We start from the raw sequence: 14,528 nt of genomic DNA, 5'->3' as shown, positions 1-14,528 counted from the left end.
ATAACGAGCGGAGTGTGAAGTAATATCCGATATCATGAGGTCAAGTGATAAGGCTGAGATATCTTGTCAAGTATATTGACTAAATGCACAACGTCAAGCAATCGAATTTGAATTGCTGGACTGGCCTTCCCCTTCTCACAGAGCTTTTATTTATAACTTTTCCTTCGACTAGACTATTCTCGGACAAAGACGCCTGCCATTCCCATACCAGTACCAATGCACATGCTCACGACACCGACCTGACCGGCTTCCAGCTGAGGAAGAAGCGTGGCCAATTGTCTCGTTCCGGTCATACCCAAAGGATGGCCAAGAGCGATAGCACCACCCCTAGGGTTGACCTTGTTAATATCCAATCCGAGTTTTCTGATACAGTACAGCGCCTGACTGGCAAATGCCTCGTTGATTTCCCAGACATTGACATCCTCGGTCGTGAGGCCCGCCAGATCAAGGACCTTGGGAATCGCCACGGCCGGACCAACTCCCATCTCGTCGGGTTTGCAACCAGCAGTTGCCGTGTTGACCCATTTGCCAATGATATTCTTGCCCAGTCCTAGCTCGGTCGCCGTTGATCTTCGGAGCAGAAGCGTTGCAGCAGCCCCATCTGAGATTTGAGACGAGTTTCCGGCCGTTGAGAATCCGTCCTTGGAGAACGCTGGTTTCAACTTGGCCATCTTCTCTGCGTTTACTTCGTGTCTGATACCGTCGTCTTTGTCAACCAGTATTTCCTGCAGAGGCCCCTCTGGGTTATCAGCATCAGGCACCTTCACCTTCACCGGGACGATTTCTGAATCGAATAAGCCCGCTCTTTGCGCTTTTGACGCTTTCTGGTGGCTCTCCGCCGCAAACACATCCTGGTCTTCTCGTGAAACACCATATCTCTTTGCGACATTCTCACTTGTCAGACCCATAGCCATGATGCAGTCCTGTGCATCTTGCACACTACTCTCCTTCAATTCCTCCCATAGCTGCGTGGGAATAGCTTTACTGCCATAATTCCTCGTCATGCTTTCCATTCCCGCACCAACACCCACATCAATCTGCCCCACCGAAATCATGTTTGCAATACTCGTCACAGCCGCCAAACCCGAACTACACGCCCGGTTGATCGTGTGGAGAGGTGCAGTCACTGGGAATCCTGCATGCAACTGCGCCATTCGTGCGGCTTTTGAACCGCCCAGTTCTGCCAGTACCACCCCGACAGCCACGTCGCCGATCTTTTCGGTTGGCAGATTCGGGTTCGCGGCTAATGTGGCGCGTAGGACGTGTGAGAGGAGCTCATGGTCATAGGCGTTCCGGAAGCCGCCTTTGTATGATCTCGTTACGGGTGTTCGGAGGGAGGACAGGATTACGACGTCGGAGGGGGATTTCTCTAGGACAGCCTTGAGGCCACGGGCGTTCGCCATTTTGAATCTCTTTTATTGTGTAATACTCTGGTGTGGTGGATGCAGTTCGCGAGACAGGGTGGTATCAGAGCAGACGAAGTCAGGTCGCCGTGCGTCTGGCGATGCGGGAAGTATATGAAGGTCTTTCTTTCTCGAGGGTAGAGGGTAAATCCTTCTCCGATAGACGATCAAAAGTCACTCAAAATCACAAACGGCGAGGAAGCTACATAAGATCAATATTGACGGGCAATGGTCAAGCAGGGGAGAGAGCCATCGGATAATGTACACGCGAGGCGAATTTGCGGTGGTTTTCACCATCGGATGCGTTCTTCGGCAGTGGGGAAAAAGGCCCTCGGGCTTGTCCACAACCACGCACATCGCCATCCTTCCCCTCAGCCTTCCGCTCGTTCCTGATTATCCCCGTGGTCAGGGAATTATTACGGGTGGCCTTCCCTTACGATGGATCCGAGTGGCGGACTTCTAATCCGACACAATAATACGATTTAATATAATTGTTGCTAATACCTCAAGGTCTTTGGGCAGCCCCCTCCATGGTCCGGTTCATAGAGACAATTAGTTTGTATGTCGATAATGCGTGACCTAAACGGATGGAGTTTAAGGCGAATCTCCCAGAATGACACCAGTTGCTAGGACTTTTCTCCATATTATACGCCGATGAACACATCGGTCGAGATGCCAGTACTGCTTGAGCTTTCGGAACAAGAGAGGTGTTTGTGTTGAAGGAGCCAGGATTTCCCAGGTTGCCATGAATTAGGGAGGGGATTAAGTGCTGACACTGGGGTCATAGCAAGCAAATCCGATGCAAGAAGTTTCACAAGTTGTCTTTCTCCCGAAAAATCAAAGCTGTCGTGGACGGGGATATAGCTTTACCAAACACCCAACACCGAGATCTGGTCTAACCATGCACTGACGAGTGCCTTGACAGATGGGGCATGCCAGCGAGGTCCGTCGCCAAAACAAACCCCATTATGTCCCAGACTTCGGGCTAAAGGCATAAACATCTGAGCTTGATCTGCTTCCTGGCTGCACAAAGCAATCTGCAGAGCAGAGAAGTCGTCGACGCCCATCACGGCCTGAAGATGTGCCTCAATATCCAACGCGGTCCACCACTGATCCATTCTGACTCGCCTGGCACGTAGATCGTGCGCGACACTGCCCTGCATAACCTGTCGAGAAACCTCGTCACCACCGCGAGTGTTTCCTCGCATATAACCCTGTTCGCGAAACTCAATTCGTGCTTCCACAAGGTCCATCATGTAAGCAACATCGTGAAGAGGCTTCGAGTGTCGGAGCGATCGATCAAATGCTCGACGAGCTGCTGACTCGGGAGGTAATGATGCGATCCAATCGTCCTTCGGAATAGTATTGGTTGCCCGGGCTATCATCGCCTCTTGGAGACAAGCATAGCCATAATCGAGGCTGGCCCAGGCAATCCGGCCAGCCACGGTGTACTTACCAGCTCCAACGTACGGGAGGATATCGAGGGGAGGGTCAAGAATCTTAAGAAAGCGCTCTGGTTCCAGCCAGATGCCGTAACCAAGCCGTGGGCTAAAACGCCCGGAGCGAGGTTGGTAAAACGACTCTCGATATATATCTCTCGTCGTGGGTTGTGCTGAGGCTGCTACTGCAGACCCATGAACAAGACCTGGCCGTTTGGCGACTACTATTGAAGCTTTAGGCGAAGTAGAGAGCGCACATCGCTCTACCACCTCCAGCCCAGTCGCCTGTCCGGCCTGGGCTATGGCATCATTCAATTTGGCCTGATCATGTTCGCCATGGGCAAGCACAATGGTCTCCACTATTCTTTTGAGCTGTTCGTAGTTCTGCTTCAGCTCTGATGCTTTTTCGGCCTGTCTTGTGCGAAAATTCCGCTGTGCGACTTTTCCGTTGTCGCGACGGCGCTGGAAGAACGCGAGGCTAGGTTAGACTACTGCGCCGCACGGGGGAGGAAATTCGCTACTCTGAGCAAACTCACACGTAATATTAGGTCCGCATCTTCCATAACCAAGGCAACCACGATGATCTGGCATGTGTCGGAGATGAATGGCCGAAGCACTGCGTGAAGTTGGGAAGATGATTTCGTGATACGCCGGGGGGCGGGATAATTTGTCACTATCCGCAATCGGCGTAAATATCCTTCCGATCACGTAAGGGGTCCGCAGCCTCGGCCCTCTGATGTTCGTAAGACGGCGTGACCGTGCACAAGACTTTATCAGTGAACTGAAGAGTCAGATTAGACTAATCCTCAGTGTAAAATTATGATATACTGTATAATAGAATGAACAGCGCCATGATGTCCGGAGGTGTTGGCGCACGGCTTGCAGGTCTCTCACTAAAGCCTAGTTGATTTCCTTCTTGCATCGTCATGGCGAACAACGACCCAAAATCCCCAGTACCTCAAAAACGGACGGTCCTTATCACGGGCTGCTCAGATGGTGGTTTGGGTGCTGCCCTTGCAATTGCTCTACACGAAGCCGGGCTGCATGTCTATGCTACGGCACGGAACCCCTCTAAACTTTCTCAGGTGCAAGCTTGCGGGATCGAAACCATGACATTAGATGTTCTATCACAGGAGTCGATCTCTGCCGCGGTTGCGAAAGTCCCTCAACTCGATATCTTGGTCAACAATGCCGGTGCTCTCTACAGCATGCCTATATCCGACATGTCAATACCGAAAGCTAAGGAGCTCTTCGATCTGAACGTCTGGTCGTATCTGACTATGACACAAGCATTCCTACCGCTGTTGCGACAGTCCAAGGGCATTGTTGTCAATCAAACCTCTTCTGCGGGTCTGTTCGCCATTGCCTTCCAGTCGGCGTACAACGCCTCGAAAGCCGCCATGATCATGTTCTCGGACTGTATGAGACAGGAGCTCGCCCCCTTCGGTATCCGAGTGGTGGATCTGAAAACATCCAATGCTGCCACAAACAACTTCAACAACCAGTCCCATAGTCCGGGCTCTAAGCTACCACCCGACTCCTTGTATTCAATTGCAAGAGACACCGTTGAGAAAACCATGCGTGGAGAGGGGTTTCCAATGGAGGTGACTGCCGAGCAGTGGGCGAAACAAGTGGCGCAGGATCTACTGAAGAAAGAGAACCCGCCAGCCAATATCTGGAGAGGGACAAAGGGCTGGGTTGCATGGTTGACAAGTATCCGACCTTTCGCACTTCCACTGAGTGTGTTGAAGAAAATGACTGGACTGGACGTGGTGGAGCAGGCGGTGCGTAAACATTGAAAGGTCAACAACAAAGAAAGAACAAGCAAGAAAGGGAGGAAACAAACAACACGCACAAGATTCGAATCCACACCCAGCAAAATAAGAAAAAAAGGCAGCCAACCGTTATATTGAAACGCCCCATTTTAACATCTCGCAAGACACGTATGTGATGAGGCGGGATAAGGACTGATCTACTATTTTACTCATCCTAGTCCTTATCCTTGGAGCACACCAGCCAACCACTTTACAAATTAGACCATAATGTAGTAAATTCTGAAAGAGTCATCTTCCGATGCTAATGTGACATCCAATGGATCAATCTATATGTGCAAGTCAAGTGAGGGTGAAGTGAAGGGATAAGGGGGTGCCCGGGGTGCTGTCATACACTATATTGCGCGAAGTTTCCCATCATGGCCTAAGAAATCATCTCGTTCTTGTTGAGTCGCTGCTAGGTCCTCACAGTAAGTTGAAGCTCCGGTCGAGATCCCATTCCAATTGTTGTTCAGTGTAAAAGCATCAAATTATACTACTCTCCACCTCAGCCACGACACTCAGAATCCATTCCACCACTGCCTGTGGAGCAGTGTGGTTCGGACCATGGTCAGAATCGATCCGAGTAACAGTGACGTTTCTCCCACTTTCCCTTTCAATCATGTCGATTCCCTTTTGCTGTACCGCCGGAGTAACACACAAGTCGGCTTCACAAAACAGATAGGACACGGGTACGTCCTTGTAGCCCGCGTAGGTCAACTTGTTTATAAAGCTGATCGCCGAATGCTTCGGAAAATCTCTGATGAGCGGTTCCGATATCTCTAGAGAAACTTTACTGAGACAGATCTTCGCCGTCGCTGCGGGATCGATGTGCAACATCCATCCAGCTTCCTATTCTCCGCTGTTAGTATCTTTTTTTCAGACGCTAGTAAGACCTGTAAGGTGCGCAAGGCAGCCACCAGTATCAAAAGGTTCGCGTACATCAGTTTCCATCTGTGTTTGGCCCTCTGGAGGCACATCTGCCAATACATCGATAGCCGAATGACCGATTTCCGGAACAAGGGCAGTCATATATGCAAGTCGGGCAATCCCGCCCCTCTTGCCCTGCTGTCTACGGTCTGTGAGGCTCCGCCCTCGAACGCTCTGAGTCGCGGGTATTCCACCATAAGAGTGCGCTATCAATATCACACGCTTTCCTTGATCTGCGAGTTTATCGATTTCCTCCCCGATGAAGGCAGCATCGTCATACATGGTAGGAGCCGCGCCTTCTCTGCCCTGTCGTGGTGCCAAACCAACAGTGGGCGAATGCAAGGCTCGCACTTGAAGGCCTTTGGCTTGAACTGCGTCCACGACCGTATCATATACGCTGGGCGGCACGAATGATCCTGTCACCAGAAGTATCGAGATATCGGACATCGTGGTGTTCTCGAACGCAAGACTTTTGTCAGAATAATTGGCAATTGCACTCAAGATTATAGAGTTCGACACCGTTGTCACCGGCACTATTTCAATTGTGGTACTCACAAACGACGAACTATTCATACAAATCTCACAGCCTTGGGCGTTTGCAAACCTCAAGATTCGTCAGCAGACTGGACATCGCAATTACTGCTCAGTATATCATGGTGAGACCGGCTGAGCGACACCTTATGTGTATGCGTCGGTCCAATAATGGTAAAAGTATCCAATGAGCTGTAGTGGCAAGCACGGGCGGCATTCACCTTCTGGGGTACGATGCGTCGTGTTACGTGATAGCGGGTCAAACGGAGGAATATAGTCCGCCGTAATAGCCAATCATTTCTTGAAATCATACAAGCTTCTTTACTTCCAATCTACTCAGTCAGCGCTATAGGGACCGACAACAAAAGGTCTTAGGAGAACCCACCTCGGCTGAAATGTGGTGCGCTCGCTTCTATCATCCTCAGAGCTCGGTAAGTATCTCCATCGGGCTAGATTGGCTCACGCTGATGATCAATGGACCATTTTGGACTGAAGCGGAGCACACAGCTTGAAATCTAGCGCGCTGTTCCACAGTATGGCTGTAATATATTGGCTTCCACGATTTGAAGTCTTTCTTGCCCCGTGGGGTAGTAGCAAAACATAGGGTAAGTGGAGATTCCTTCCAACCTCTGGGCCCCAACAATATAAAGTGTGGTTCACCCCTTGAGCGTTCAGTACTAAAATCGCAAAATCGACTTTGTCTTTACAGTTAGTCCACTAGCATGGCCAAACTAACGAATTATAACATCGGCATAGCACTTGTCGTTGCTCTTGGTGGGTTCAGCTTCGGTTTTGGTAGTTCTTCATTCATTACCAGTATTGGACAACCCGGCTTCTATCTTTTCTTTGCTTTGGACCCGACTTCGACATGTACGTACTCACTCGCAAACTTAGGAAAAGAGCTAGAGGGCTAATTCTACCATCTGAGTAGACACGGCTAATGTGCTCGTCGCTCTTAATTGTCTCTTCTGCGCCGGAGGCTGCGTCGGCTCGGTGGGTCAGAGTGGAGTTGCCGACAAACTGGGGCGTAAGAGAGCTCTAGCAATCGCAGCCGTCGTTGCTCTTGTTGGCAATGTCTTAGTCGCAGCATCTGTCACTATAAGCATGATGATCACTTCTCGTTTTGTGCAAGGGTGTGGGCTGGGTGCACTCCTAGCCCTTGTACCAATCTATCTTTCAGAAGTTGCGCCGCCCCGAACAAGAGGACTCTTGACCGGACTCACGACCCTATCCTTCGGCGGAGGCTTCGTTGTGTGCGCTTCACCATTACAATTCTTATCGCGACATATGCTGACAATGAGCACATAGGTGTGCATGGATTGCTGTTGGCTGCTTTCATGCGAAGAATATCACCCTAAGCTGGCGACTTCCACTTTCACTGGCTTGCCTTCCACCACTATTACTGCTTTGCGGTCTCTTTTCCGTCCCTGGTAACTCTCTCTGAATCGAATATTGCCGTGCATGGAGTAACTTGACTTTTCTTAGAGTCACCTAGATTCCTCACTTGGCGTGACAGGCTTGACGAAGCGTGGAAAATATTGAAACGACTACATCATGATCCCACAACTTTGAATGAGGATGACGCCCGTAGTGAGTTCAATGCCATTGTGGCACAACTTGAAGACGAGAAGCGAGAGAATGCTACATTCATCGAAATGCTCAAAAGGCCATCATGGAGGCGGCGATGCATCCTCGTGATCTTCCTCTTGTGAGATCTCCCCATACCTTACTTCCAAATTCTCGAATTGACTAACCCTGATAGGCTCGCAATGCAATCCACAGGAGTACGTAGAGAGCCAATTTGGCACCCCTGAAGCTGACTTCTCTACCATTTCCAGGTCAATGGTATCACAAACTACCTCCCTGTCATCTTTGCTTCTCTGGGAATGAGCCCCGGCATGTCTTTGATCCTTTACGGTAAAACCTGGTTCATGGTACTATTTATCGATTGGTCAAGAACTAATTCATCGAAGCCGTGCACACGACCTGCGGAACAGTTTTTGTGGCTGTGAGTCTCCTCTTGGTCGACAGATTCGGTCGGCGCACACTCTTCCGTAAGTATCAAGCGCTTCCTCGACCATCTCTGAAACACTGACAAGGCTCCGGCAGTTGTCGGTTTTGCCGCGTGTGCAATGATTGGCCTAGCAGAAACCCTCTTGCAGCGAAAATATATAGGGACTACCAGCCGCGCCAGAAATTCAGCCTGCGTTCTCTTTATTTTCCTGTTCATCGCATTCTTCCAGGTTTGTGAATATCATTTTGTCTCCTCGATCTTACTAACTTCCGGGAAGTGTGTTGATGCTCCTTCTCTTATCTGGTCTGCAGAAGTATTCCCTACGATTCTTCGAGCAAAGGGCATGAGCCTCGCCGTGTCAGCTTTCTTTGCCGGGACCCTGGCATTTGCTGTACCGGCCGGGGTCGCGTTCAAATCCATGTATGTTCTCCCTATCTGACAAGGAAAGTCTTGACTAAAATGCATATTCCAGTGGCTGGCATATGTATCTCATCTATTGTGCACTATCCACCCTATCTCTTATCGTTGTATACTTGTACATTCCCGAGACAAAGCAGATTCCCATTGAAGAAATTGGAAAACTGTTCGGAGATCACGTTGCTACGGATCATGGTGTTGCTCTTAGCGATGTTAAGTTCGAGAGAAATCACTTGGAGTTCTCTCAGCCAACAGTGACACAGTAGAGCTGGCGCTGCTGTTCACGTTTTAGGGAAAGGACACCAACGGTTATCGATTCGAACTCAACGTTTAAAATACTAGATCACGTTAATTGGATGCAAGATAGACATCGCTAATGAATAACAGTGTGGTTACGAGGCGAGTAGGCATTTGGTCGCTTGTCTTCTTCGAATCGTGACAAGGAGTCTCCATGTTCCGGGGGTATGATACTGGAGAACATATCAGTATGTCTCGTCACGGTCGTGTACATCTGCGGTTATTTACTGGTAGCAAGGTATATTGTATCACCGATAGATCTGTTGATAGTTGAGATTTCCAAATATATCATCGCATTTGTGCCGACTCGAAGCCTGGCCACCACTAAACCACCATCCTGAACTTGAGCTTGTCTTGATTCACTATGTCCTCCTTAATGCTCTGCAATTCATCTACGTCCCATGCGGCCGCAAGATATCTCCCGCTCAGCCATTCTCTCCTTTCCTTTGTCAGCCACGTCAAAAAACCACCGCAGAGGCCAGGATCGTCGCTCAAAACTGGTATACAAAAATGAAATTAGTAATTCCGAGCGTATTTACTTCTCAGACTGACCATTCGCGTGGATTCTCAACATCAGATGACTTACATTCATCCCAAACGTCTCCCTCGAACCTATTATGTCCCTCCGTCTGTGGTGTTAGCACAGCACCGGGATGGATCGAAAAACTTTGTAGTCCATATTGGTTCTCCTTCCCGTGATCATTCCATAGGTGTTCGACCAGCCGATTCACTGCGATCTTACTGACGTTATATGATACCGTCGTCAACTCGCTATGGGCGAAATGACTCGCCAGACTCGTGATCACGACGAAGGCTCTGACACTCGACTGATTCTCCTTTGCAGTGAGTAGTGGAGTGAACTCTTGTGCTGTGTTCCAAGTCCCCTTGAGATTGATGTCGAGAACCCGACCAGCATCATCATCTTCGACGATACCGATGGGAAGGCGACGGTTTTTCTTTTCTCCAGTCTTCTCATCCCTGTCGTAGATATACTTGCTGATGATTCCGGCGTTCGCAACCACGACGTCCAATCTCCCATTCCACTTCTCTTTCACACTCGCTGCCAGCTTCTTCACATCCTCGGGCTTCGTCGTGTCGGTTATCGAACTCAATATCTCCAGCTTGGGGTTCACCTGCCTCAGTTCTTCGGATAGGTTATCTAGATCCGCCTGTGTGCGGCTCGAAATGGCAATGCCTGAGATCCCTGCCCTGGCATATGCGAGAGAGATGTTGTAGCCAAGCCCTTTCCCAGCGCCGGTGACGACGACAACGAAATTGCTGGATGTGTTGTTCTCAGGAAGTGTAGGCCCTTCGGCCTTTGAGTGAGTTGTGGACGTAAAGCTCACTCCGTAGGTCGGGTCGAACGACATTGTTCTGGATTAAGGAAAAATGTCGAAAGAGTTTGCAGTGAGGACAGAAGATTAAGAGGTTGCTGCAGCCAGGTCAAGCTATCGCAAGTATATTTACTCTTTATAAACTGGCAAGTCTGAAACCAGTGTTTCTCGTTTACCGTGGAAGCAAATAAAAGCTACTACACGATCACCCTGCTGTACAAATCTTCAGTAATCAGAAGTTCCACGCAGATTAGTCAATATTTCCAATCGATGCGACTCATAAGTAGACATTGGGAATGAGGATACCAACAGAGTATATCCGAGAACCTGAGGGGTCTATGACGGAATAGTATGGGGTAGATGCAGGACGAATCTTCTTCCGAGGTAAAGCCAAAGCCACCACGATAGCCCGAGTCAGTGCCCAGAAGCGTGACCAGCTTCACTCGAAAGATGCGACCATCCGCTCAGCCCAGTCGAGATAAATCTGGAGGAATACAATCCACGAACGATTGAGCCGTATTCCATAGGACGCAATTTGAGCACTGCCATTGCGGCCCTATTTCCTAGTACGGTTTACCCGTAACACTAGGAATCAAACCCATAGCGAGGTGCAAAATAATGCCAACCATTTGGATCATGAGATCGTGTGTGAGTATTTGCGCACGTCTGAATGAGTACGCTTCAACGAATCGAGACTGACAATATACCTCCAACATTGATGAATAAATGGACATGCTCGACAACTGCATGTTTAGAGTGTGGTGCCCATTAGCCCCCATGGTCTCATGATTTGGTGGTTAGTAGCCAAGACCAACGATGGGGAGGTTTGCTCTTCATTGAACATGTATGACAAGGTCCTGAACGAGGTCAAAAAAGTTTTTCGAGATATGCACGTTGCACTTCTTGGTGCGGCTGAGCGTATCGTCGTTCAACTCTCGGTCTTCAAGTGGCGGCAAAGTGCGGGTCCAGATAAATGCTTCTGATCTTGGTTTATCAGCTTGCTGGGTGGGTAGTTGAGACTAGTTAAGCTTTCTCGAGAAGTGCTTGCCATGAACAGGCTCTCCTCATGCTCATCGGAGCAAATCCAATGGCGTTAGCTTGGAAAGGCTCGAGAATGAGTCACTCGGCAGCTCGGAATCTTGGTTCTTGGTAGTTGTTGTACCACGTGGGACTGTAGTCGGCTGTTCAGGAATTACTGACTACCAGATCAGATTGACGACTAGCGACCTCACAAACAGATAGCTCTGCTCACAAATACTGCAACGAGATACGAGTACCCGGTACAGACTCCGAAGTATCCGTACTACGAAGTACCTCAAGGGTGCCTACGCCAAGGAGCGATTCCATGCCAAGGAGGCTATTCTCGGCTGCCTTCTTTCTAGTGTTGCCGAAAGCCCCTCGACCTTCCTCCTTGGGGTCTTTATCGTCGTCGACATGGATACGCTTTCACTGAATGCCACTCTGCTAAGAACTAGCGCATTGACACTACTTCCTACAGAAGATAATGACGTCGCAAACTGCAAGCTCCCCAGGCGAGACCCGTCCTTATCGCTGTGGTGGCGAGAGGCTTCACTGCTCATGGTGTTCATCGTTCACATATGCAGGTACAAGTTCTTGATCTGAGCTTAAAAGGTAGGCCACGCTGCCCTCTCCAGGTTTCCATGTTCTCCCTTTGTGATTCCGCGTGTCTAACCCAAGCAAAATGTACTTCCTCAGTAGCCTGTCCAAAGGCTATGGTGTCGTGTCGATATTGACTCTTGCGATCACTGGTTTGTATCCCTTGAAAGCTTGTGCCCAATCCACCAACAATACGCCTTGGCTCCTAGTCAAGATAGCAATTGAAGATGGACTATTCAATGGGACAATGGATGGCCGAGTCGTGGTTTTGTTCGCACCGAGTGGTGTAGATCCTCTCGAGGACACAGAAGTAACATCGAGTCCCGATTTGATCTACGGTATGAACGTATACGGATTAAGTTCGTCTGATACAATCACTCTTTCTGGTGGCAGCGGTTTGAACACCAGAACAGGCGTATACGGCTGGCCTAACGTGAGCTTGGAGGATGTCTCGGCTGGCAACTATTCCGTGCAAGCTTTCTTGACCCCATACGAGACGGTATCTCGCAGCGATGGCTCGGTTGTCAGCGTTCATTTCCCTTGTGGCGATGGTGCACCCAATATTGCCGGAGTCGGCAGTCTCTACACGTCGATAGTTGATATCGATGTGGAGGAGGCAGGGCAGATTGTTGAGCTCGTCCTCAACAACGTGACTGCTGTGGAAGATTTCACAGGCGAGGAGATTGGTGGATGCTCCCAGGGTAATTACGAGGATACGGACACTCTCAAGTATGTGAAGATCCGCAGCGAGGCTCTCAGCGATTTCTGGGGCCGTGACATGTATGTGGGTGCCAACGTCTTGCTCCCAAGTGGCTACGACGAGAACGACACCAGCACGCGCTATCCAGTCATCTATTCACAAGGCCACTGGCCTGCGGATGCTGGCGCTTTCCGCTATCCAACCGCCAACTTCTCAGAAGCATGGGACAATGGAACCATACCCGGTGCAAGTGGTCAACCAGACCGACCGACTCCAAAAATGATCATGGTGACTTTCCGACACGAGTCTCCCTTTTATGATGATTCCTATGCCGTCAACACAGCAAACATTGGACCTTATGGTGACGCCATTAACGATGAGCTGATTCCGTATCTCGATTCTGTTTTCAACACTATTGCCGAGCCATATGCTCGTATTCAGCTTGGGGGTTCGACGGGAGGGTGGATTTCAGCCGCCAGTGTCATCTTCCGACCTGATCTGTTTGGTGCTTGCTTCTCGAACTATCCTGACTCCCTGGATTTCCACAAGCACCAGGACATCTCATTATATACAGCTACAAACGCTTATGTGAAAGGTGACGGTAGCGCCACCCCTTCGATTCGCGACTTCGAAAACGGGACCCAAGTGATACTCGCTACAACTGCACAGGAAAACCACTGGGAACTCACGTTTGGAACGTCATCACGCTCCTCCCTTCAATGGGATGTCTGGAACGCCGTCTTTGGCGTCCAGGGATACAATAACTATCCTCTCGAACCATGGAATAAAGTCACGGGCGAAATTTACCCCGAGGCTGTCGAATACTGGAAACACATGGACCTGGCTAACTACATTGTAACCAACTGGGACAACGAGCGCAATTTGGGATCGGTCCTGCGCGAGCGATTGTTCATCTATGTCGGTACCTGGGACGACTATTTCCTGAACGAAGGCGTCGAGGAATTCCAGAAGACCATCAACACGGTGGCCGGATCTGACGAATACTGGATGAATATCACGATCATGCCGGAGAAGCCACATGGAGGAAACTACCAGTCGCGCGAGATCTGGGACTACCTCGAGCTTGTATACTCCTGGATTCAGGATCATGCACCGGATGGCCCGACGCCACTCCCCAGCTCCGCCACCACGGCATCGTCGAGAGGAAACACCTTCGCCGAAGTCCTTGCGTACGGAGGCAGAGAAGCTGCAGTGGCACGCCAGGCTCCCCCGGCTATCACGGCTGGAGCTGGTTCCGAGTTCGACGCCTCTGTCGGACGCTGGGATCCCGGAGTCATACTCGAGGCGCAGTGGGTGATCAACGGCAAACCAGCATGCGAGCCTTTCGAGGTATCGCAAGGCCAAAACCTGACTTATACGCCGGAGGCGACGCACAAGCATTCGTATGTCCAGCTCTGGGTCACCGGACGGAAGATGGGATATCTCGAGGAAACGAGGCAGAGTATTGGTATTTTGTTGGCACGATAGGGAGCCTTGAAAGTAGTTCAGGACACATGATGTAATATTTAGATATTGCGCACTAATGAAAAAACGAAGATTAATGCAACCACCGTTTCGCTTCTTGACATGAACGTGGGAACGTAGGAGAGATGATCCTATTCTGGCAAAGTTTTAACCTTTTATCCTTCTAGTTCATCAATGCTCGAGTTGATAATATGGCAGTCTGTCCGACAGTACCTCACTAATGTCATAACTACTGGAACTAAACTACACATTTCGCCAGATGCTCTACCCTGTACCACTTTGATATTGCTGCAAGCTTCATTCTTTTCTGAGCTATATCGGCTATCTATAATATAGTACAAGAAGCCCAAACCTCGCATAATAGCGCCTCGACCATAGTAATCAGGGTAATCAACTTATTTTACTTGTTGACTTTCCCACGTTATGTGATCATCAAGCACGGCGTATTAAGGGGCGAAAATTTTCATGAATCATAATAATAACTAGGTAAGTGGGAAATGATGAATCTTTCGTACATGGCTATTTCTGGATCTTGTCTCAACCTTGAACT

The 14,528-nt window shown here is 49.6% G+C and overlaps 7 protein-coding genes across 7 annotated transcripts; 3 read left to right on the top strand and 4 right to left on the bottom strand.

The window, feature by feature from the left end:
- Positions 1-173: 173 nt before the first annotated feature.
- Positions 174-1,403, bottom strand: LTR84_006757 (uncharacterized protein; the record flags this gene model as incomplete). Its single annotated transcript, XM_064850315.1, has 1 exon — positions 174-1,403. The coding sequence occupies one exon, from the start codon at positions 1,401-1,403 to the stop codon at positions 174-176; it is 1,230 nt and encodes a 409-aa protein (XP_064702797.1).
- Positions 1,404-2,269: 866 nt separating this feature from the next.
- On the bottom strand, positions 2,270-3,405 carry LTR84_006756 (uncharacterized protein; the record flags this gene model as incomplete). Its single annotated transcript, XM_064850314.1, has 2 exons — positions 2,270-3,304; positions 3,379-3,405. The coding sequence occupies 2 exons, from the start codon at positions 3,403-3,405 to the stop codon at positions 2,270-2,272; spliced, it is 1,062 nt and encodes a 353-aa protein (XP_064702796.1).
- A 363-nt stretch (positions 3,406-3,768) lies between these two features.
- LTR84_006755 (uncharacterized protein) lies at positions 3,769-4,641 on the top strand (the record flags this gene model as incomplete). The annotated part of the gene is made up of 1 exon (XM_064850313.1): positions 3,769-4,641. One exon carries the CDS (start codon positions 3,769-3,771, stop codon positions 4,639-4,641), a length of 873 nt encoding a protein of 290 aa, XP_064702795.1.
- An 891-nt stretch (positions 4,642-5,532) lies between these two features.
- Positions 5,533-6,030, bottom strand: LTR84_006754 (uncharacterized protein; the record flags this gene model as incomplete). Its single annotated transcript, XM_064850312.1, has 1 exon — positions 5,533-6,030. The coding sequence occupies one exon, from the start codon at positions 6,028-6,030 to the stop codon at positions 5,533-5,535; it is 498 nt and encodes a 165-aa protein (XP_064702794.1).
- An 806-nt stretch (positions 6,031-6,836) lies between these two features.
- Positions 6,837-8,811, top strand: LTR84_006753 (uncharacterized protein; the record flags this gene model as incomplete). Its single annotated transcript, XM_064850311.1, has 9 exons — positions 6,837-6,984; positions 7,046-7,141; positions 7,600-7,822; positions 7,877-7,898; positions 7,953-8,041; positions 8,088-8,122; positions 8,224-8,357; positions 8,406-8,548; positions 8,601-8,811. The coding sequence occupies 9 exons, from the start codon at positions 6,837-6,839 to the stop codon at positions 8,809-8,811; spliced, it is 1,101 nt and encodes a 366-aa protein (XP_064702793.1).
- A 573-nt stretch (positions 8,812-9,384) lies between these two features.
- On the bottom strand, positions 9,385-10,212 carry LTR84_006752 (uncharacterized protein; the record flags this gene model as incomplete). Its single annotated transcript, XM_064850310.1, has 1 exon — positions 9,385-10,212. One exon carries the CDS (start codon positions 10,210-10,212, stop codon positions 9,385-9,387), a length of 828 nt encoding a protein of 275 aa, XP_064702792.1.
- Positions 10,213-11,878: 1,666 nt separating this feature from the next.
- Positions 11,879-13,981, top strand: LTR84_006751 (uncharacterized protein; the record flags this gene model as incomplete). Its single annotated transcript, XM_064850309.1, has 1 exon — positions 11,879-13,981. The coding sequence occupies one exon, from the start codon at positions 11,879-11,881 to the stop codon at positions 13,979-13,981; it is 2,103 nt and encodes a 700-aa protein (XP_064702791.1).
- Positions 13,982-14,528: the final 547 nt, after the last annotated feature.

Source organism: Exophiala bonariae (assembly GCF_035927105.1).
Source record: "Exophiala bonariae strain CCFEE 5792 chromosome Unknown scaffold_26, whole genome shotgun sequence".
Taxonomy (NCBI): Eukaryota; Fungi; Ascomycota; class Eurotiomycetes; order Chaetothyriales; family Herpotrichiellaceae; genus Exophiala; species Exophiala bonariae.
This window is presented reverse-complemented; position numbering and strand designations above follow the sequence as displayed.